This window comes from Echiichthys vipera, assembly GCF_963691815.1.
Source record: "Echiichthys vipera genome assembly, chromosome: 11".
Lineage (NCBI taxonomy): Eukaryota > Metazoa > Chordata > Actinopteri > Perciformes > Trachinidae > Echiichthys > Echiichthys vipera.
The window spans coordinates 29,101,119-29,126,178 of NC_139836.1; the positions used below are offsets into that span (position 1 = coordinate 29,101,119).

Genomic DNA, 25,060 nt, shown 5'->3' on the forward strand with positions numbered 1-25,060 from the left:
GATTACTGTAACATCTTAAATGAAAGGGAAATTAGATTTTGAAACAGTAGGAGACACATTGCTGCATTTACGCGTTTATATATTTATTTGGCAAAAAGGTAAACAATTGTTTGCCTTCTATGTAAGAATATAAACAATTTCACATTATCAAATCTTAAAAATAAACAGAGAAAAAAGGTTTTCTTTCACTAAAATGCGCACAAACAGCAATCACTGAACTAATTTCTCTTGGAGGCTCTTGTTCTTTACTTGAGTATTTTATTGACATGCTCCTTTATTCTTCTACTCCTCTACAAATCAGTGGAAATATTCTACTTTTTACTCCACTACATTTATTTGATTACTTCAGTTACTAGTTACTTTCCAGGCTTACAAGTACAACTACTACTACATACTTCATATGAAACAGTTTATTCATCAGAAACTGGATTGACACAAATGAACGTAAACTAAATGCAGAGTAGCATGATTTTTTTATGAAAATGCCTTCTCAATTTAAACTCTTTACACAGATATGGCTGCAGAGTAAACTCAGGCTTCACAGTGACAGAAACTAAAACTTCTCTGTCCATTCTCTGGTGAACTGGTGGTTTTCTGAGACAAGCTTTCTTTTTTTCAGAGTAGAAAGAGACATTGATGTGGTGATTAACCACGTATTTAACCAGACAGAAACGATTGAGAACAATAAAAGAGCAGAGCTTAGTGAGCTGTTGCCAAGAGGATTTAGAAACCCATGAAGAAGAGCATAGCGGGAGCGTGCGTAGCGGGAGCGTGCGTAGCGGGAGCGTGCGTAGCGGGAGCGTGCGTAGCGGGAGCGTGCGTAGCGGGAGCATGCGTAGCGAGAGCGTGTGCCGTGGCCGCGCGTCTACAAGTCTCCCAGCACGCCGGGATTTGATGCGCTGATACCGTAGCGCTGATACCGTAGCGCTGAGACGGTAGCGCTGAGATGGATACGAGAGAGGACAGCGGTCATGAAGGCTTACGCTACGTTGCACCTCATAAACCGAACGGTAAACACGTGTACCGAACCGTGACAAGCGTACCGAATGAGAAGGATTTAAAAAAAAAAAAACGTTCCACCCCTTATATATATATATATATATATGAGGAGCTCTTTTCCAAAACGCTATAAATCCATTTTAATAGTTTTCAGGAAAATTCCATTTTTTTACCTAGACCCACACATTTGGTTAATATTCAATGTATCTTGTCAAAATGGTTTATGGCTCAGTCTGAACATGTTGAACGGAAGGACGAAACAAAAAACTCTCCCGCTTCAGAGCGCCGCCATGTTGGATCGCATAAAACGCTCACTGAATTCTGATTGGTCGAGAGGACCTATCGCATTTAGGCTAAAAATAGGTTTGGTGCTGGTCCCGGTTTGGAAAGGAACTGCATCTTGCGGACCATTTTAAACAAGGAAATAAAGCAATTTGGCATGAAACATGGATGAAGCAGAGAATAGTTTCTGTATACAGCAAAGTGGCATGAAGAACTCATTTTTTTAAAATTTGGCTTTTATCTCGTTTTGGAAAAGAGCTCTTCATATATATACTTTCTGTATGTATTAGAGTTTATTAGTTATCTTGATATAATTTTACGTGAATTTTATCTTACCTGTATTCTTACATCTAGCTCACATTAATTTGACTAAGAGTTTATTGCATACTGTTTATGGTTTTTTTTATACTTTCTATATTTATTTAGCTTAGAGTTTATTGGTTATCTTATACTGTATTTTTTTATATCTCCCTCGTGATTTTGTAAGCTGCTGGAAATTCAATTTCCTTGCAGGAGTTCATCCCAAAGGGATCAATAAAGAGAAGTCTAAGTCCCACACCAGTTGATCAACTATGCCATAGAGTTCTTTCACATGCCCTCCTGCATCAAGACCATGGTTGCATCCTAATTTATCGACCTGCAGATTTGCTTTGCTCTCCAAGATTTCACCACCGAATGGCAACAGTTGAAGGTAGACATCGCTATGGGCTGTGCCATCTCTCCCATCTTGTTTGTGGCAGCATTTGAGGTGATCCTCATTGGTGCAAGACAAATGATTAGAGGGATCGGGCTCCCAGCTGGGGAGAGACTACCCCCACTGACGATGTACATTGACGACATCACAAGCCTCCTTCAAGGCTGCTGAAAAGGATGGACGAGCTAATGCCGTGGGCTCGAATGAGGATCAAGACCTCAAAAACCACGGAGCCTGTCTCTCAAAAGAGGAGTCAAAACTGACAGCACCACCTTCACCGTAGGGGTAGAGAAAAGTCCACTCCTTTCTGAGCAACCCTTAAAAAGCCTTGGGAGGCAGTACACGGCAGAATGTTCGGACAAACAGATGGGGAGAACCGTGTTGAAACAGCTTTCAGAAGGCCTGCCAAAGATTGACCAAAGCCAACTCCCAGGTAAGTACAAAGTCTGGTGCTACCAGTGTATACTCTGGTGTGGCCACTAAAAATTTGTAAAATCCCCTCAACCACCACAAGTAAGTTGGATGGAAAGGCCAACTCATTCATCTTAAAGTGATTGGGGCTGCCACAATATCTCTCTTAAACAGGCCTGTTCGGAAGGAACACCCTCCAACTTCCACTCCAATCCATCAGTTTGGGCTACAAGCAGGAAAAGACCAGGCTTGTTCTCGAGTTAAGAGAGTCCACCGTTCAGGCAGTAAGGAATGCAAACACCAAGGTTCCGACAGGCTGGAAGTGGAATGCCCAAACTGAGGTTGACCGAGTCATCAGTCAACTGTAATATCAAGAGATTGTCGGCAGAGTCAAGGCAGGAAGGGCAGGCCTAGGGTGGGGAGGCCAACCGCAAAGAGAGGAAGGCGATGGTGGTGGTGGAGGTGACAAGGTTGGAGGAAGAGCGCTAAAAGATCAAGACCGTCAAGGAAGCTGGACAACCTGGGAAGGAGCCATCAACCGAAACATCAGTTGGACAGACCTTTGGAAGATCCCACAGGTAAGGCTCAGCTTCCTTATTTGTGAAACATATGACACACTTCCCTGTCCTCGGAACCTTCACCAGTGGTTTGGGAACGAGGAATGCTGCACACTCTGCAACACCTCTAATGCAAACCTCCAGTACATCCTGTCAGGCTGTAAAATCACACACTCCAAGGGACGCTACAGGTGGTGCCATGACCAGGTCCTGAGGAAGTTAGCAGAGGTGTTGGAGGGCCGTCAGCAGGGCAGCAGAGGGGTACCACCTGCAGAGATCCACAGCTTCATTGGTTAAGTCACGGAAGGTGGGGGGAGAAGAGAAACCAGGCCAAAAGAAACACCTAGGCCGTTCTCCCCTAACCAGGAGTGGAACATGAGAGTCGACCTCGACAGGCAGCTAAGCTACCCGGTCAAGATCACTGCTACATCACTCCGCCCGGACATTGTGGCATGGTCCTGTAAGGCAAAATCCCTGCTCCTCATTGAGCTCATGGTACAAGTGGAGGAATGGATCGAGGCCGCCTACGAATGAAAATAGGCCAATTACTCAAAGTTGGCTGCTGAGGGCCGGACGGCTTGCTGGAAGACCACCATCTATCCAGTGGAAGTTGGATGCCGAGTCTATGTGGGGCAGTCAACCACACACTTTCTGAGGGACACAGGAGTGACAGGCGGGATCCTGAAGAAGGCAACCAAAGAGCTGAAAGAGGAGACTGAGAAAGGAAGCTTTTGGCTCTGATTAAGAAGGAAGGACAAGTGCTGGGGAACGAACAACTAACCCCAACAACAACTGCAGGGGGGAACACCGCAGGGAGACGTCCCTGTCACTGCTCCGCCACCAGTAGACGTTCCAGGATTAAAGGAGCGAAACGTTGGTGATTGGTGGTTCCTGGCGGATGACCCTGCAGCTGACTTTCCAGTTTTCACAATGATTTTTTGTTTGTTTCATTATCTTCTTACAGCAGCAACAAAGTTGAGTGTAATTTACAGCCTGCAACACTGTCAACAAGGTGATTAATTTGGAAGAGAATAAAGTTAGCAAAGGAATCTAATAGAGTATCTCTCTATTAGATTCACAGTACTACGACTGTCATTATTGACGTCCACAGGAACATTAAAATCTCCTACAATGATTACTTTATCAGATTTAAGGACTAAATTTGAGAGAAACTCTGAGAATTCAGATAGAAATTCAGAGTACGACGGAGGAGCATGGTACACTATAACAAATATAATTGGCTTCACAGTTTTCCAGGTTGAATGTGAAAGATAAAGAACAAGAATTTCAAATGAGTTATAATTTAGTCTAGGTTTAGGGTTTATTAATAGGCCTGAGTCATAAATAGCTGCAACGCCTCCTCCTCGACCACTGCCACGAGGAACAAGAATATTAATATGACCCGGAGGAGAGGATTCATTTAGGCTAACATATTCTTCAGGACACAGCCAGGTTTCAGTCAGACAGAGAACATCAATATGATTATCTGATATCAGATCATTTACTAAAACAGCTCTTAGATGGCAGAGATCTAATGTTTAAAGTCCACATTATTTTACAATTTTGTTGTACACTGTAAAACTTTGCTGTTAGTTTACAGCAGAATTTCAACAGTATTTTTTAAAATGCTGCTCTTAACGGTATTATGCAGCATTTTCTGCATTTTGAGTTCACGGGATCGGCACATGTGAAGCTGGATCCATCCTCATAAGTACTTTAACACAGAAAAAAAGTGACATTATTTTTGGATCAAGGTGGATTTTTCAGAGCTTTCGCACTGCAAATAAAGACATCAACCAATCAGGCTATGTTGTTTACTGATGAGGATTATGAGACAACAACACAGAGCTACTTTTTTAGATCTCATCCATCTATGGATCACATGAAAAACTATTTTACTCATAAACCTCAAGAAATGTAGTGAAGATAGTCCACTTCCTTCGTTCTCACCTTTCACAAGTTAACTGTTTACGAGACGAAACTCTGATTCTTTCAGAGCATTTTACTCAAAGAAAACTCAATTAAATATCTTACAGAAGCTCAGTGTTAGCTTCTCCTGCCTCCTGACTGTGTTCAGAAATCACAGCTAACCTCTGTTACTGCACTCAGCAGCAGAAACAAGACACAGGACTTCCCTGGTCTGGTTTTCAAAGTGAAAACTGTAGCTGCTGGACATTCACTCGATAACTTTATTTCTCCTCTGCTCTGCTCTGCTCTGCTCTGATCGCGCTCTCTCTCTCTCTCTCTCTCTCTTGTCCTTTCACACAACACATCTCCTTTCAATCTCTCTTTTATCTTCAGAATCTATCAGGAGGTCCAGTTGATCCAACACACCTGTTGCAAATATTCCAAACTTTTATTGAACTTTGTGATACCACTGTGGTGTCTTCTTGGAGAGTTTCTGCTGTTGTCATTGGGTCTGTAACCTGTGCCTCCCATTTGCAGTTCACTAATTAGTGCAACTCAGTACACCTGTGCTACTTAAGCTAGTATCCTCTAACTCTCTCTCTCTCTGCTCTGGCTCTACAGGCACCTCCGTTAATAGTTGTTACACAAAAAAACCTGTCTCAATGGCTAATTTGATGAATGTATTTGCCAAAAAAAACCCTGGGAAGATTTTACGCCACCGATTTCCACATCCCATTCTGTATATGGTTAATTTGCTTATTTAACTCTAACTTGGTTTATTCTGTTTTAATTAAGTATTGTTTCAACAGTTAACATGGTTGTCTCCCTTCTTGTTATGACCACCTGAGCCAGGTCATGACACACTATTTTCAAGGAAATAGTCACATGCAGTTTTTTGTCATGTGCAGTTTTATATTTTAAATAAAAACTAAAGTGCAATGAGAAGCTTTTGGATTTTCTTCCCTCTCATTTTGCAGTTTGTGGTTCGCCCGTGAACATTTTGCTATGGTTTGCATTCTGTGCTTGTGGATTTGGATTGAGATTTGGGAGAAAGAGTCATCAAGTAAAGTCTATCATATCCTTTTTTAAAAAAACAAAAATGTATTTAATCATATGAAGTGTGTCTATTTATATGTGCTCTTTGAATTTATTTGAGTAAAATTAGGTGTAATTAAAACTTAATAAATACAAATGAAATACAAAGAAATTAGTCAATTATGTTTTTTGCCATTAAAGCCCCCATGTGTACATTTTTAAAGCTCCTTACTTTAGCAACTTCAAGCAACCTCTCCAGCTGCCTCTTTGTCAGATCTGCTAAATGTATGCAAATGTATTCTCTCCTGTCTATTTTAAGAATATTCACCCTCTATTGCATGATTTTGCTATAACAATGTAACAATTACTTTATCTCAATTTTACTGGAAGGCAGTAATAAAGTAGACCAATGGTTCTATATTATGCAAAATTCCTCCATTAAAAAAACGTTGATACTAGACAGTTCAATTTAGTAGTTTAGTTAACAATTATTGTATGGAATAAAATGATGCAAGGTGTGATATAATGGGACTCCCGATTTCATATTTTAGCCATATGGCAACAATTTAACAAACTAACCCCCCCCCCCCCCCCCCCACACACACACACACTCACACACACACCCTGACCTAGACGACAACGGCCCCAAAAACACCGTTATGTGACCAATTTTAGCCAAAAAAAGGTGACAGTTAGGGTCAGGCATGAAAACCATTTGGTAAGGATTAGAAAAAAGGCTGTGGTTCAGTTGAGTAGGTCCATGACATGAACGGCACCGGGACATGAACGGCCACCACCCGGGAAATGAACTCTGCTCTACCGAGTGAAAGTCCTGTGTTTTATCCAGTGCTGCCAACTCCTCAGTAAGTAAAGTAGCTATTGGCTGTCCTAAAAGCTGCTAGAAGGTGCTAAATGATTGATAATGAACAATTGCATGTTGTGGGAGAAACAAAAAGTGAGTAAAAAATGTGTTTAGAAGTACAAATTAATTTTCTTGTTTTAATGCTTCGTCATTACACATTTGGTCCTGTATTGTTAAATGTCAGAATATCAAATTTAATTATAAACTAATTTATTTTAGATCTGGACTCTGGGCTGGCAATTTGATTGTTTCAATATTATAATAATAATAATAATTTAGCCATCTTCAAAAACCAGTTAATTTTTATTTATAGTGTCAAATCATAACAAAAGTTATGTCAGGACACTTCCCAAATGGAGTGGGTCTAGACCACATTCTATAATTTACAGAGATCCAACAATTCCTCCATGAACAAACAGTGGTGAGAAAAAGCTTCCTTTTAACAGGCAGGGACATCAGACAGACCCCAGGCTCTAGACTCAGAGATCCCCAGCAACTACGATAATACAAAGACTATGATAATATTACAAATATGACTCATAAGAATCATGACAGTGGATATAGTAGAATGATAAGAATCGTTACAATAGCAGTAATAGTAGTAATAAAAACTTTTTTGTAAATATTTAGTGCAAACAGAAAGTCAGAATAAAATATAGAGTGGATCCTGATAAAGTAACTTACATACTTATGTGCAGAGTTTTGAAGATGCAGCACTGTTTGTACACTCAGACTTGCTGTGGTTTTTGGGATGTTAAGGCAAAGCTGTACTTTTACCTTTTGCTATTATTTTCTCAGCTGTACCTTGTACCCAATAAACGCATGTCTCTCAGTAACCAGCTCTATTTGGTTTGAACATGTAACATTTCCACTGGTGAGACTTCATTAAAAGTATTGTTGGTTCATGTGGATAAACATGAACCGGGCTAGATGCTCATCACATCTATGGCATTTTCATTGTTAAGTTAGCATTCATGCTAATTGTCATATTTTGTTACCAATAATAAAAGAAACTTGTTGCACAGGCTTTTGTTCCAGTGTTGTGAACACATTATCATTTGTGCATTTGTATATTTATTTCTGTATTTCCGTTCACTAAACTAGGTGAAATCCCTCCATACAGCTGAGTCTGTGTGCGCTCCATGTTGTTGCTGAACACGTAGCAAATGATGGAACGGTCCAGCAAATGATCGGATTCCATCTCATCTCATCATCTCATCTTCAACCGCTTATCCGGGTTGGGTCAAGGGGGCAGCAGCTTTAGCAGGGGACCCCAAACTTCCCTTTCCCGGGCCACATTAACCAGCTCTAACTGGGGGATCCCAAGGCGTTCCCAGGCCAGTGTGGAGATATAATCTCTCCACCTAGTCCTGGGTCTTCCTTGAGGCCTCCCCTCAGCCTGACGTGCTTGGAACACCTCCCTAGGGAGGCGCCCAGGGGGCATCCTTACTAGATGCCCGAACCACCTCAACTGGCTCCTTTCAACCTCCTCATCCCAGCCGTTTCACACTCGGCTGCGAACCGATCCAGTGAGTGCTGAAGGTCACTGACCGACAATGCCATCAGGACCACATCATGTGCAAAAAGCAGAGACGAGATCTTCAGCCCACCGAACTGCAATCTCTCCCCACCACGACTACGCCTCGATATCCCGTCCATGAAAAAGCGCACCCCTGGTGGAGGCCAACCCCCACCGGGAATGAATCCAACTTACTGCCGAGGATCGGGACACAGCTCTCGCTTTGGGTGTACAGAGATTGGATGGCCCACAGAAGTGACCCCCTCACCCCATACTCCCGCAGCACCTCCCGAGGGACCTGGTCATATGCATTCTCCAGATCCACAAAACACATGTAGACTGGATGGGCATACTCCCAGCCCCCCTCCAGGATCCTTGCGAGAGTGAAGTGCTGGTCCGTTGTTCCACATCCAGGACGGACTTCGCATTGTTCCTCTTCAATCTGAGGTTCGACTATAGGACGAACCCTCATTTCCAGCACCTTAGAGTAGGCTTTATCAGGGAGGCTGAGTAGTGTGATCCCTGTAATTGGCACACACCCTCTGGTCCCCCTTTTAAAATAGGGGAACCACCAACCCAGTCTGCCACTCCCTTGGCACTGTCCCAGACTTCCACGCAATGTTGAAGAGACGTGTCAACCAAGACAGCCCCTCCAAACCCTAAGCTTTCAGCATTTCTGGACAAATCTCATCAATCCCTGGGGCTTTGCCACTGTGGAGTTGTTCGACTACCTCAGTGACTTCCGCCAGAGATATTGACAATGATTCCCCATCAGCCTCCAGCTCTGCCTCTACAAAAGAGGGCGTGTTGGTCGGACTAAGGAGTTCCTCAAAGTGCTCCTTCCACCGCCCGATTACCTCATTGGCTGAGGTCACCAGCATCCCTTCCTTACTGTAAACAGCTTGGACCGTTCCCCGTTTCCCCCTCCTGAGATGTCGAATGGTTTTCCAGAAGCACCTTGGTGCCGCCCGAAAGTCCTTCTCCACGACTTCCTCCTCCCACACCCGCTGCTTTGCCTCACAGCAGACACAGCAGAGGCTGCAGCCCTTCTGGCCTGTTGGTACCTTGCAACTGCCTCCGGAATCTTCCCTCCGCCGGAGGTGTGAGTTGAAGATCTCTCGGACAGGGGCCTCCTCCAGATGTTCCTAGTTCACCCGCACTTCTCGTTTGGGCTTACCAAATCAGAATCTTCCCCCATCCTCTGACCTAACTCATCACCAGATGGTGATCAGTTGACAGCTCTGCCCCTCTCTTCACTCGAGTTTCCAAAACATACGGCCTCAGATCAGATTGTACGATCACAAAATTGATCATCGACCTTTGGCCTAGGGGGCTCTGGTACCACGTACCCTTATGAACATCCTTATGTTCGAACTTGGTGTTAGTTATATACAATCCCTGACTAGCACAGAAGTCTAATAACAGACGGCCGCTCGGATTTAGATCAGGGAGGCCATTCCTCCCAATCACGCCTCTCCAGGTGTCTCCATCATTGCCCACGTGGGCGTTGAAGTCTCCCAGCAGAACTATGGAGTCCCCTACTGGAGCCCCATGCAGGACTCCATTCAGGATCTACAAGAAGGCTGAATACTCTGAACTGCTGTTCGGTGCATATGCACAAACAACAGTCAGAGTTTTCCCCCCTACCACCCGCAGGCGTACAGAGGCAACCCTCTCGTCCACCGGGTGAACTCCAACACTGCGGCGCTCAGCCGGGGGTTTGTGAGCAGATCTAAATATCAGATCGGTGCATCCTTACTTTTTTCTCTATGATAACTCTAGTCCAAGGTACTGTAAGGATGTTTTTAGTCCTAGTTTAGTTAACATCATGATCAATATGAGCCAAGGATGTGCTGATCAGCTGTGTGGGGTGCTACATTATTTGTACACCTTGTCTCTGTTCAAAATTCCAGCAATCTGGAAAACCTCTTGTATTGTGCCATTGCCGAAAAACTAATGCTAAGGTATTAAAAGACTTTAGACCTATTGCCTTAACCTCACATGTTATGAAATGTTTTGAGAGGACTGTTCTGGGGCACCTAAGGGCACAGGTCAGTGCCTTTCAGGACCCACTTCAGTTTGCATATAGGGGGGCATAGGTACAGATGATGCACTCCTTTACTTGTTGCATAGGGTGCGAAGTCATCCAGAGCTGACCGTCCTTTTTTATGCTGTTGTGTTCGGGCAGTAGTATAACAGCTGAGGACAGGTTAAGGTGTCCATCATTGGTTAATGCCCTAGTTCTGTGGAGGAAACTTTAGACAAAAGGGTGAGGAAGATGAGGAGTGTGTTGTCAAGGGATGACCACCCCTGCACAACATCTTCACTAAGAGTGGGGGAAGCCAAAGATGCTCCACTGAGGTATTTAGGAGGTCCTTTGATCCCACAGCGATCAGACTCTTTAACAATAGCTGTTGACATGGGTAACATGTGCTTTTGTTCTGTTTTATGATGTTGGTTTGTGAGTTATGCTGGTGATTTTGCTGTGATTATTGTGTCCGGTCAGTGCTTAAGTCTGGTGCCAACCTATTTTTTTATTTGTTGTTGTAGTGTGTCTTGTCTTCAGGGATGTATGTTGTTGTGGCAATTTAATTTTCCCCTGGGGTTTATTAAAGTTCAATCAATCAATCAACCAACCAATCAATCAATCAATCAATCAATCAATCAATCAATCAATCAATCAATCAATCAATCAATCAATCAATCAATCAATCAATCAATCAATCAATCAATCAACCAATCAATCGACCAATCAATCAATCAACCAACCAACCAATCAATCAATCGATCAATCAACCAATCAGTGCAGATAGTACTGATTTAGTCATTTAGAGGAGAAAAATTCTTACATGTGACCTGTTTCCAATGCATTATCACAACATCAGTCCAACAATACTAATGATTTGCACTCCAAAAACCATATCAAATACATGATCATAACCGACCAGTGTGAAGTGTACTGGGGTTTGTTTGTTGGTGATTTGTAGCAGCTTGGTACTGGTAAGATCACCAATGGATGGGGCATGTGTTTGACAATGAGCAAACACATCCCAGTTCATGGATGTATTATCAATTATGGCAACTGATGAATGAAGGCCACACATTTATTAAATAAAACAAATAAAATATGAAAAGTAGAGCTTTGTGTACTACAAACATGCACAAAACCAGAGTCCACACATTAGGATTGTATAATTTTTCTTTTTTAAGACCCATAATCGAATACAAATTCTAAACTTACTAGCTTTATGCATAGCATGTTTTCACTGGCATCTGATCCAGTGATAAAAGAGAGTTGTATGCCATTTATTATTTGCACTTGCACTTGTTTGATAAGCAGTGAGGCATCTACATTAGCTCACTGCAGCCAATGAGTGGAGCAGAACAGAAATTAAAGTATTTAAAGTGGATTGATGCCAAATTTATTTAATAAGGTCATAATTAGACATGTCCTGATCTGATAGATCAGAGAATCCCTGGCTGAGTAAAAAGAGGCAAATACTGATGGAGGGAAATGACAGAGAAGATGAACAGATGGTGGTGAATACACAACAGAATGTAATGGAGAAGAGAGGTGATGGATGATAGCAGGTGCTGCATGGAGACGAACAAATGGATATGAAGGCAGAGGGATGGAGCTGCAGCATGCAGGATGAGGAGGAGATGTCCAATGATGGTAAGGTATTTCAGAGTTTTTCTCCACTCACTAAAGTCTGTAAAACATGAAAGAGTATGTGTTTCTGTGAAGTCCTTAACAGGTATGTCAAAATGCTTTCATCCACCGCAGACAAATGATTTTCATGTTTATGAAATACCTGACGGAAGCTCTTTCTTTATTTGTGTGCTTTGTTTTCTTTGTTATTGGTTTCCAGACAAATTGTAGCTGCTTACAGCTCAGCTCAAAATAGCTGCTACATGATGATACCTGAGCAAACGGGGCAGGTCCCACCTATAAGTCACGTATGTGGCGTGTGACCAAACTGTGCCTGAGAGTCAGCTCTGTGCTGAGTAGACAGGATGATAGGGGCGCTGTGGATTTTTGCAAAACAAACACAGGCCCTTGGTGCACGTAGAGACCTGTTTTTGTCTAAAGCTGGATGATTTATGTTGTTCAATCGGAGCAGAGTGTCGGCTTCAGTGAATGTGATCAAACAAATGTTGCAGACTGCACATTTAACAGTTTGACGGTTGGTTAGTTATTCACAACAAAGATGTTTTTATTACAATCCAATCTTGAAACTAATCAGCTATCTGTCTATTTTGGGCTTTGCCATAGAAATGAAATTGGACAAAAGGACATTTCCACTTAAATCAACACACAGCAGAATGGTCATAGTGGTGGCCATTTTTGTGTATCGTTGCCAAGCAACAGACTAACTTCCGTATAAACTTCCATATAACCTTTTGGGGCAAGTCACGGAGGTGAGGTTTCGCATTTATATTGGCCAAACAAGCAGTGTATAGGCTACGCTAGAAGAACCAGCCGCTAAATGAGTCACTATCAAACAACTTATGCTTCAACTACAAACTCCTGTCACCACGTAGAAAACGCATTACTATTCTAATCTAGGGGCTTTCTGGTGTAGCCAGCGGACATTACAATAATTCTGGAGCCAAGACTTTCTCTGGAGTGGAGAGACGGCCTCTCTATAAACAGATATCTGCACATGAAGGCAGATGAATAACCAAAAAATCGAATGAAAACATAAATCATCATCAGACAACAGTTAATGGGTTCCCTGATTGCATTTCAGCAATGCGTTCTGCCTCTTTTGCTTTCCAGTGAAGCCAAAGCCTTCTCAAACCTGATTGGTCAATATTACTCGGACTACAAACAGTAACCAGAGTGCTACCGGTACCCTGCTATTGCCTAGCAATAGAATTCCATTGAAATGGTCTACAGTATATCCTCCTCAATAACTTCTGGGTAGAAAACCCATGCATCCTGTACAGACTATTCAATGAGCTGAGCAAACGGGGGTGTGGAACAACAAGATCTCATTCATCTAAAATGCATATTTGATGCTTTTTCTATCTCATTAATAACAGCACTAATGTGAGTTGAACTAAGCAGAGATTGTAGAGAGGACTCGTTGGTGACTCTTGCCTTCGAGAGCTTCCCTTTTTTTTTTTTTTTCGTGTAGGATTTGGTTGACTGTATATAAGTGTGTTTGGAATCTTACAATTTTCTCTTCTTGCCCGGGTGGATTCCTGAGGAAGAGGCAAAGAGGAGCAAAGATAATATCCACAATTCCAATTATGGTCATCAGCCAGGGGAAGCCAATACTCTCAGCTATGGATCCTCCGATGGCTGGACCTGTCAGTGGAGGACAGATCACATACTGCTTTAATTTGGTTTGTCTGGCTGAGGGCAGTGCTTTGCATTACAACTTTATATAGATATATTTGTAACAACAGGCTGATTCAGGGTAAATACTTTGGTAATGATAAAACTGTTAAGATCTATGATCTACAGTAATGTCAGTAATAGCATGATTATAATGGGGTAAAAAAAGGTTAATATGCTCAAAATAATAAGGCTACATCAGGATAAACAAAAATGGCAGCATGTCATTTTTAAATCTTTGCAGTTAGTAGTATTTGGAGTAATATGGAGGTGGGGAAATATTTTGTTAAATGAAAATAAATCACTATTCTAATTTACAGTGAAAAATACTTTTAAGTTATAATTTTAAATATTCAGAGTCAAAATTAAACTTCAACGGAAACACATATGGTACTTTCTGTGCAATAATCACAAATTTGTGTTAGATGCCAAACCACCTGTCCCAGTAAATGTCATGGATACATAACTTTAATCTAGACAGTACCACAACCGTTAACAGGAAAAACATATCTGATCATCTCTAAATCATAACCTTGAATATCATATAGTGTGTATACACATTAGTTACACCCTGCCTGTTTCTACTCCAGCCTTTGAGGTCGCTTTTTTAAACTTTCTTAACTTTTATTCTCCTTTTGTTTTTTCTGTTTCTTCACCCTAACTTCTTCTAAGTTCTGCCCTCTACAATGAGGTTACTTTCGATTGTTTCTTTTCGTGCTGTTTTTAACTTTATTTCTGTAAATTTAAATGTGATATTTCATAGTATGTGATATTTCATAATATATATATATATACATTCTGTTTTTCTTATATATGCTGTCTGTATAATATTTGTTGTCTGTATATTTGGAGTTCTGTAATGAAAATAATTTCCATCTGGGATTATTAAAGTATTTCTGAATCTGATTCTGATGAATAGGACCATAATAATCATGACACATCAAATGACATGTAAGTTTTAATTGAATAACAAATGTTTATCTGGAAATTATCAGGAAACACATGATAGTGTCTGTGTTTTTACTAAGAATTAAGGCTCCGCAATAACACCAGAATATAATTTGGACAAATAAAGTGAGCCAAAGATTTCTAGGAATTGGACACTTTCCATCATTCTTCAAACTCACTATAGAGGTATCGTAACCTATTGTTTAATAGCCTATACATTTGCTAAGTTTTTGAGGTTCATACTTACCTAAAGCAAATCCCATGCAGAAAGCCACATCAGCAATGGCATACACACTTCCATAAACGGACACATGCCGCAGGTCTACCAAGTAACCCATGATGGGCATCATAGAGGAGTCCACCATGCCTGTGACACACCACAAGAATAAAGGTCTTACACAGTCTGTGAGGAACCTACATGCTTAGCATTGTACTACATTAAGCAGACTTACCAATGGCAAACCCAACACCAAAGTTTGGAATAATCAGACCATATATGTCTTTGGCAAATGGAACCTAGAACACACAGACAAGTATTTCATGTGTTTATTCAATTTGAATGAATTCCTTTGTATTACAAGTAAACAACAAACATGGGATGTTTACATGGACATGAATATCCTGTTCATGATTGGGTTATTGGAGTATCCTGTTTATGAGTTTAATCATATAGACACCTGAACATTATCGTAACCAGAATAGGCATCATAAAAAGGATTTTCATGTCCATGTAAACATGTTCACCGTGAACTCAGACTCCCATTGGCAGTCATCAGATATAGAAGAGACATAAAATCTTTTTTTTTACCCTTAAAACACTAACAGCAAAACACTTTATAGTACATAAAAACCACAACCTGGTTTTAAGAAAGAAACATTTTACACTAAGTGTGTATATTACAATTCTTAAAAAAAAAAAGAACACATGTAGCAAGGCTGTGATCACCTATTTCACATTGAGGTGGACCATCTATAATGTATGCCTTAAGTGATCCAACACTGAAAGGGGGCTGGGGGGAAATTTCCACCAGGAGAAATTGGTAGCAACCTGACAGCTAAACTGACTATTTTAGAGCATTTTGAAACAAAAATCCTGGATGCTTTAAGTAATGTTACATTCAATGATTTGCTGCTCCGAAGCAGCTGCAGGATTGGCAAACCCCATTTCACCCAGTGCTAGCCTACAGTAGCTGCACCCAACAACAGACAACCCTGGCAACCAGCAACGCCCAACGCTATTGGCTGCTACAATGGAAACAGAACGGGACAGAAAGTCATTGTCAAACCGTCAATATATATATATATATATATATATATATATATATATATATATATATACCGTTCAAACGGTACCGTTCAAAAAGCCCCATGGGTGTATTCTTTTAAAAAGAATATATAGCTTTTAATAAAGATTCTACATATTCAACCTTTAATAATTATTTTATATAATAAAAAATACATAATATATTACTGCAGTACCTAGAACTGGTAGAAATTATAATGGTTTACTGACATGTAATGGATCTACTGTTGGTCTTTCTGCTGGCTGAGGTGTGTTTTTCTGGACTACTTCCTCTGAAAATGTATATATATGTATGTAATAGATTACACAGTGTTCAATTCCTCTTTAGATTTCAGTTTATTTGAAATAGCAGCATTACTGCTCCTTATTCCTTCAGTCACCCTCCAGTGCTCCATTATAATGGTATAGTTGTCTCCCTTATACTTACACATATTACGCTGATTCCAACCACCACTATTCCAATGAGAGCACAAAGCCATCTGTTAGGGAGAGAAGACTGGTCAGTGTTATCTTATCTAAAACCCTTTTACACCAACTAACCACAATATTGTCAGCTTATCCTGTTTACAATAGAAGAGGGATGTGCAGCATGGCTCTGATGACTCATCCCACAGGTGCTCTTTTGTGAGGCAGGTAAAGGTAAAATAAATAAATCCAGGAAGTTTTGCTTCTAAAATTATGTTGATTTTATTCTTCGAGTATATAGGCATATAAAAAGATGCGTATTAAAGACTCTGATGAAGAGAGGATACAGCAACAGTATTTTCGCCCCTTCCAAAAATATATCCAAACCAGAGTTCCCAGATGGATATGCTGAGGGAATGAGAATCAATCTATCTGGAGGAGTCAGGTTAAGTATAAAGTGCATTTCATTAATCAATGTAAGAAAATACAAAGGCATGGGTCAACTTTCTAGCATCTTCCAAAGAGAGGTATGGTCTAAGGTCTGTAAGGTTTCTTAATTGTTAAGTCTGTAAACCTATCCACATTCTAGTTTTCTCTTCCCTCTACCCACACCTATGGTATACATACATAACCACCCAACGTTGTATCATCAAGACCTCAAAAAAGCCAGCCTTACAAACACTAAAAACACTGAAAACTAATTTAGAGAAGCGGAAACAGATATCACAACCAGAGAGCGAGAGAGAGGGAGAGAGAGAGGGAGAGAGGGAGAGAATAGATAAGGATAATTTCTTTCCCTACCTCCCCATCTTATGCGCCAATGTGCCGAAGATGTAGGTTCCAATAAGGTAGGAGATGGATGCTGGTAAGAAAGCGACGCCTGGGCCACAGACAAACACACATACACAGAGATGAGAGACTGAAGGTGTGGGCTGGCTTTCCAAGATAAGCAGATCTCTATCAGTGCCTCATCACTGAGCTGCTGTACATCTTTCATTGTCTGTAATGAAGACTTGTGCTTTCCACCTGCCAGCACATGACACCCTAATATCCTGTTTCCCACTCATCCTTTTTTATCTGACCTAGCCTTCAAATACAACCCACTGGAACAAACTAATAACACTGTGGACTGCGGGAAGCCTATGTATAGAAAATATCTAGCAGGATAGACGAGTGACTTTTGTCCTATAGGCTACGTCAAGTCACTAAGTAAAACATTTTTGTATATTATGTAAATGAGACAGGAGAAAATGTGGAGCAATGACTGATGATATTATTTTGTAATATTTATGAAATAGTTACCAGAGAAACTGATCATCAACCCTCAGCAAAAGAGAGCCAATGTCTTTTTGCATTTTTTCCCCTGTAAAGTGAAATATTACACCTATGGTACATACTGTTTTCTGTCCATACAATCAGGTAAATATGCACTTAATACTTTCTAGTAAATTTTGAGAATTTTGTCTTTTTTCTTTCTGAGAATTTTCTCAGCAACTGAAGATATGTGTTGACCTGGACTTGGAATAGAGGAGCAGACATTGAAAAGGTTGGCATGCCTTTTCAATGTCACATGCCGGTTGAAGACTATAGTGACTGTCTCATGGGCGGGGGGGCAACCAAACTTAAAATTACATATTGAACGTGTTGAACGTTATCTTAATGTTATAATGTTACGATATATCGTAGTAGGCTGGATCGAGACTGAAATAACATACCAATAAATTAGGTCGATATTGGATTACTGCGCTGCAAAATGGCATGCAATCAATAATTTAATACTGTGTGGCAGAAAAAAGCTGTATTACTTTTATTAGTTATATGTCATGTCCCTGGAAATTAGAGCAACTAGAGGGGTTTGAGGTTATAAAATAGACAGAACACAAAATTACATGCTCATTGTCCTTGATTAAAATGACAGATTTCTCTGGGTTTGAACATTGATGGAAACATTTGGGATAATGCAGACAACTCAAAGAAAATTACATTATATGTCATAGTAATGAGTTCATAGTAGTGGTGTGCTGCAAACGTGTTTCTAATAATCTTCAATCTGCACCCTTCATCTATGTAAAGGACCAAAAATTAGAAACACATACAAAGAAATTAATAATTAAATTGACTTCACACATTTCTGACAATGTCAACAAAATCTAAACATGGTTTGTGTGGGTCTTTCAAGTTGTGTGTGCATAATGTGTATTTTCTGAGTGAACACTGAACAGAGCTTTATACCAAGCTGCCATTTCCTGGCACACATGGTCTCCATCATCCAGATCGGCAGCGTTGGCTCCAGCATGGCAATGGCCATATTTCCAAAGCAAATGGCACCTGGGGAAGGAGATTGAGGATAAGTGGACGCAATGTCAATTATGGTGTGTTTTTGTTTTTTGGTCTTTATTTGTTACCCCTCAATCCACCAACTGCCTGCACATAGACACACCTACAAACACAGTTGCTCTCTTTGTTACTGTGTTGCCACAGTAATTGATGTGATGGGAAAGGCTAACTCGCACACAAATGCAATTTTCCTGCCACATACATTGATATTACCCTTCTTGTGAGGACATTGTCCACATTTATTCCCTAATTCTTCGCAATAGCCCGAAAAGACACCTTGAAAATCTTGGGATTCTGTCTCTCTGGTGATCTAAGACTTTAAAATAGTATTAGTTGCAAGTCATGTAAGCCTCTGCAGGCAGAGTTTGTTCAATTTTGTTCACCTGTGAATACACTAGGCTAAGGAGAAGTCATGATGACACATATATTTATGTTCATTATGTTCAGGCCATTTTCAGCAAGGGGGACAATTACTGACCTCAACTTGTTATTGTCATGGACAAAATTTCTAGGACTAGGAAGCATCCAGTTTGTTAACCTCAAAATCTTTTTGCTGATTAATAGTTCTGCTCAATCAACATGTGGAACTGAGTGCACACTGGGTTGGTATTCAGCAGTGTCTGAAATGGATGTGCTAAGTGTTAGGAACTCCAAGTAGAGCTATGATCAGGTCCAAAAGTCAGTCCCAACTCTACATGCACCCATTTTCTGTCCAAGCCAGACCCCAGCACAAACCACAGTAGCAGTTTTGGGCCCGAGCCTATTTAAAACCCTGAATTTCCACTGCTTTTTTTATCCATGCATGTAAAGTTGAATAGATTGAATAGCATTTAAATGCATTCAAAAAACAAAAACAACAAAAAATAACACTGGGATATTTGCACAAACCCGACCAGGTTCAAGCCTAGCTGAATTGTGAGAAACCCAATTGGGTTCATGCAAAGAATCAAAGCTTTACCTCCAAGACTGATGACATAGTACTCCGAAAGACAGAACACAGTGGATGGGCCCCTTGATTGAAAGCTCTTGATTCAACTATCCAGTTTCCCAGTGCTAGTCCATACACTAGACCTTTGGGTAGTAATGAAATGTGCGCATACAAGCAACCAAACTTCAGAGTGTCTGGGCACACCCTTAGGATAAGGTAAAGGAGTTTAGGCCAGTTGAGGTGGTTCAGGTATCTGATTAGGATTCCCTCTGGACGCCTAACTGTAGTATTCTAGGCACAGTATTGGGACGAGACACCGTGGCAGGTACAGTACACACTATAGGGATTATACTATATCCAATTTGGTCAGGGAACCTCTTGGGATCCCCATTTTACAGATGTAACTAGGGAGCAAGGCTCTGAGTCAGTCTGGTGCTCGTTGCATGTGGATTTCCCGACCCACACTCAAATCAATCATTGGCTTTGTGCTTGGCTGATATGTCACATCTACTGTGCTGCTATTATTTTTGCTTACCAGCTGCAATTAGAATATATGGATCCTTCATTAGTGTAAAGAGTGGGGTCCCCTTCTGACTCTGTGAAGGACAAAGGCACAGTAACAACATTCTATATCTAAAAAAAACGCTTACATAAATAAGCTTTTAAAATGTCAGACAGTTTTCAGAAGACAAAGTCAACCCACTGGGCTCATTTCTCAAATCTCAGTTAAAATATCCATGTCATTGAAGAATTTGCATGTTACTTGGATAAGATGACAACATTACACCTAGAAACAGGAGCAGAGTAACAGCCTAATGCAGCTTGTTTGTATTTGAACAGCACTATTGTATCTTGCTGCAAGTCTCTAAAGAATGTTATTAAAATGTCTAAGCAGGCTTCTGGGCATTTCATTTTTAGAAATGCATGAGATGAAGGATATTTAAAAGGTGAAAGAATCTGCTAATGACCACACACAGATTCTCGTGTTGGCTTTGCTTCCATCGGCAGATCTATGCGGCCGTTATCTCCACTAATATATCAGATCACGTGTCATCCTTAAAGGAGCATCAGAGCATTCTTCTCTCTTTTCTATCATTAGTGTTCAAAAACTATGTCTAATGACTTCACTGAAGCCTCTTTCAAGTGCCTTTCACTCTCTAATGGCCCCATACATTTTCCTACCACAATAACAATTTAAACCCCATGCAGAGGGAGAAGCATGGAGAAGCAGACAAACAGGACTAACATCCAATTTTACATTTCTGAACTCTGTTGTCACAAAATTTAATTTAATTAACTATTATTTCCTTGTACTTTTTTTCAAATCAGTGTTTCTGTTTAAATGTCCCGGACAAATGAGATCCTGAAATTTAAATTGTCCTTGCTTGCTTGGGTGAATGTCAGGCACTGTAAAGTACTTTGCCCTAGTGTTAAAGGTTGAATATGTTTAATCTTTATTAAAAGCTATATGTTTTTTCAAAGGAACACACCCACAGGGTGTTTTGAGGGGTACAGAATGAAAGTATTGCTTTTCCATAAAAAAATACATTTAGTCTGAATTGGGTTTGACAGAGAGTTTTTGTCCCGTTCTGTTTCCATGGTGGCAGCCAATAGCGTTGGGCGTTGCTGGTTGCAAGGGTTGTCTGTTGTTGGGTGCAGCTACTGTAGGCTGGCACTGGGTAAAATGGAGTTTACCAATTCTGCAGCTGCTTCGGAGCCTCAGTGAAGGGGGCGTTATTTGTCCCAGCAGCTGAGTGAGCGGAGACGGGCAAAAACCAGTCAATAGAGGCCAAGCATTCACTCCATGGACTGAGAGAAAGGAGAGAAGCGCCATTAAAAGGCAAGCCCAAATGTCTACGGTTCTCCTTGATTGCTAACATTACTTTCATCTTTACTTAGCAGGAACGGCTAACGCTAACAGCTTACAGTAACTTGTCAGACAAACTCGTCTGTAAAACTTGTTTTTATGGTGTGATTTGCTGGAGGGGATGGGTTCAAACAGGCTCAAACAGGGCTATTGGGCCGAGTCTGACCAACCTGGCAACCCGACTGCTGGAATTATTTTTCTGTTGTTTGCCACTACGATCTAGATGCACTTGATGGAGGTGTTCTGTTTCATTCTCCATATTCAACCTTTAATTCTCAGTACCTTGTACTTTTTTCAAATGAGTGTTTCTGTTAGTAAAAACATGTGCTGGATTTCAATGTCCCAGACAAATGGGAACAATTCCTAGTTAGATCCATTAAAATGAAATTGTCCTTGCTTGTTTGGGTAAATGTCAGGCACTGTTAAGTACTTTGCACTAGTGTTAAGTTACAGGTTTTATATATGAAAATTCCATTTACGATTTACCAAAACCAATGGATGTCTTGTTGCATGTCATTCTTCTCTATCTCTCTCCACGCTTCCTGTATTATCTACTGTCCAATTAAGAATAAAATTCTTTAAAAAGTTTTAAAAATGTTGTGCAACAGTAAAGGTCGTCTTAATGAAGTAAGATAACCTTGAGGAAATGGATTATACAGGCAAACAAACCCACCTCTGGTTCCACCTTGGTGGGCTGGAGAACAAAAAGCTGCAGAGCTGTGAAGACATAGTGTATCAACTTCATGTAAACATTTTAAATCTAAAAGAATAGATAGTATTTCAAAAATATATTAATTTATGTTCAACAATCTTTAGCTCACACTTGCTTCTGCAGAGACTATTATTGGTTTGGATGTAAGAAACAATGTAGGTGTACCTCCATCAAACAAAGCCAGGAAAGCCAAAATAAGGAAAGGAGCTGTCTTCCCAACAAACTCATACATCACACTGCCGAATGGGGGTCCAACTGTGGAGGACACACTGGATGGTCAGTTGTTGAGAGATCAACTACATAATCACTGTAGTTACTGCAGCTTAGTTCTGAAAAACTTGCCAGGATAACATGTTTCAAAATGAGATATTTGCATGGAATATGTTCTAAAACCATGAAATACATGATTTAAATTGTGCACTAAAATGTGGGGGTAAAAAAACTCAAAGGCTATGTTCACAATACAGTTCCAAGTGATTTTTCACATATATGTGAATCACAGTTAGGAAACGTTTAAATGTGCTACTGAATCAGTTAGGTATCAGATTTCTTTGAATGGGACCGCAATCTGAACAGCCAGGTCATTCTGACCCGCGCTGCACTGTTTTGGAAATGAATGACAAATAAAGTTGATTGAAAAAAAAGTGTGCCAAACGCCGCATCCAAATCCTCCTCTGTACGGATGTTGCCACTATTGCTAAACTATGAATTTTCTTTCTCCTCTCCCTCCTCCTTCCTGATTCCACCTGCTCACAAATTTGCCGGCTGCAGCCACACACTGTTTTAGCTTTAAGCCATAAAGTCCTACAATACCGGTTGCCGTTGCCATTGCCATGTTTGCTTCCATAAACACCGTTGTGACGTGATGTCATCAATGATCAACTGCACATGCAGGTCACTTCAGGAGCGTGAGCTGTTCACACAGCAATCTGTAGACAGGCCACATTAAAAGACGTAATTTGAACGGACAAAGAATGATCAGATTTGTGTAATAAATGGGAATTGTGCCTTAAGACCTGCATTGTGTGGGGTCAATTCATGACACATGAACACACATTTTTTACTAGCTTACACATAGTACATACTGGTTGTAGAATGGTGAGCTAAGATGGCTTTGGTCGGAGCATTGATGTTTCTTTAAATTTTGATATGTACCGTATTTGATGAAATATGTAAAATCTACAGCATTTAATTCACAGAGGATGGGGAAGATTTTTCTGTTCTGAATAGATGTGGATATGTTTAACTAAGACTCTTGTCTAGTGCAGTTTAGACATTATGTTATGGATGGGTTGTTGTTTTTTTAGATTAAGCACAAACGTTTATCTATGATTTATGTGATATCAGTTTCTTGCAAAAATATATTAATGAAAATATTAATAAATATGGACAAATGTTGTTTAGTCTGCTGTGACCTTACAGAAGCATCTCTGATTGGACTATGTATCTATACATACCTAACACTCCCAATGCCAGACCTCCTAGGGCGACCCCGATGGCGTGGCCTCTCTCCTCATCATCTGTGTACACACTCGCAAGCATTCCCATCCCTAAAAAGAAACAAAAATGTATAGATCCCGCGGTATAACAAGTGAGATTTGTAATGTAACAGACACAATTTCATCATCACTTCTGAATTAGGGCAGCAGATCCTATCTACAAGAAATGCCCTACTATTATTTATTGACATGAGAGGGGGCTAGTTTCATGATGAATATGACATTCTTATTTCCAACTAAGTAGAGTCAATTAAGATGTAAAATGTTGGTTTCATATGAAAATAGAGGATTTAACGAATTCATTAGTACTGATGTGTCGCTAGCTTGTCACGAAGTGAGCTAAGTAATGAGGTTCTCCTATAGGCCCACTTTATAATAATCCGATGCAGTTTGGGGGAACAAGCATTCAGTTTTTTTCCCCCTAATGTATTATTTTGGCCTATTCTAAAATAAAACATTTGAATAATACTGCATACTGTGGTCCCTAAACAGCCTTGACTTGCTTACATTAAGAAAATAAAAACCTGGATGACCTGCAATTTCAGAAAATAAATTCAGAAAAAAATTAAATTATTGTTTTTGGCCCTGAAGGCCTCTGAAACTCAATATCTAAAGATATTGTTACTATGGGTGATATTGCATTGTCCTCCAGCACCACAGTAAGGAATCTCTGCTACTAGTCCATGCATTTGTTACTTCTAGGCTGGACTACTGCAACTCCTTATTATCAGGCTGCTCCAATAAGTCTGTTAAGAGTCTCCAGTTGGTCCTAAATGCTGCAGCTCGAGTACTAACTAAAACAAACCGAAGAGAAAATATTTCTCCTGTATTAGCTTCTTTTCACTGGCTACCTGTAAAATCTAGAATAGAATTTAAAATCCTTCTCCTTACCTTCAAAGCTCTTATTGGTCAGGCTCCATCGTATCTTAAAGAGCTCATAGTACCGTATTACCCGACTAGATCGCTGCTCTCTGAGAATGCAGGGCTACTTGTCATTCCTAAAGTCTCCAAAAGTACAATGGTGCTATAGGCCTAGTCTGCAGGGGGATAATCCGGTTCCTGTGATACTCTGAGCTTCTCTCCTCTCTGTCTGTATCATTCATGTCTCATCAATGCATGTTACTAATTCTACTTCTTCCCCAGAGTTGTTTGTGCTTTGTCATCTCGCAGGTCTCTGCTGATCGTGGTGGTGCCTGCTGCCGTGGTCCTGCATGACGCTTCCTGCTACTATTATAACTAATATTTATATAAATAATCATTAGTTTTATAAAGTATAATATTTACAGCCATTAAAACATTATCAGTCGTATTTCTCATTGTATCACAGCTGTTATTACTACTACTCATATAATTGTTCATATTTACCACCATAATTATTATCATTATCATATTCTATCACCTTAGCTGTAGTTGTTTTATATCACATATATTAACTGCCATCATAACT

The 25,060-nt window shown here is 40.4% G+C and overlaps 1 protein-coding gene across 1 annotated transcript in view; it reads right to left on the minus strand.

Annotated features, from left to right (window-relative positions):
• The window catches only part of slc18a2 (solute carrier family 18 member 2), a gene marked incomplete at both ends in the record, with an annotated part of 46,514 nt that overhangs the window by 1,860 nt on the left and 19,594 nt on the right, over positions 1 to 25,060 (minus strand). The window contains 10 exons of the mRNA XM_083923318.1: positions 13,451 to 13,584; positions 14,810 to 14,929; positions 15,015 to 15,078; positions 16,293 to 16,344; positions 17,072 to 17,150; positions 18,503 to 18,598; positions 20,071 to 20,131; positions 22,076 to 22,119; positions 22,280 to 22,369; positions 23,572 to 23,664. Of these exons, the coding sequence (XP_083779444.1) occupies positions 13,451 to 13,584; positions 14,810 to 14,929; positions 15,015 to 15,078; positions 16,293 to 16,344; positions 17,072 to 17,150; positions 18,503 to 18,598; positions 20,071 to 20,131; positions 22,076 to 22,119; positions 22,280 to 22,369; positions 23,572 to 23,664 (833 nt within the window). The remainder of the gene's footprint in view (positions 1 to 13,450; positions 13,585 to 14,809; positions 14,930 to 15,014; positions 15,079 to 16,292; positions 16,345 to 17,071; positions 17,151 to 18,502; positions 18,599 to 20,070; positions 20,132 to 22,075; positions 22,120 to 22,279; positions 22,370 to 23,571; positions 23,665 to 25,060) is intronic.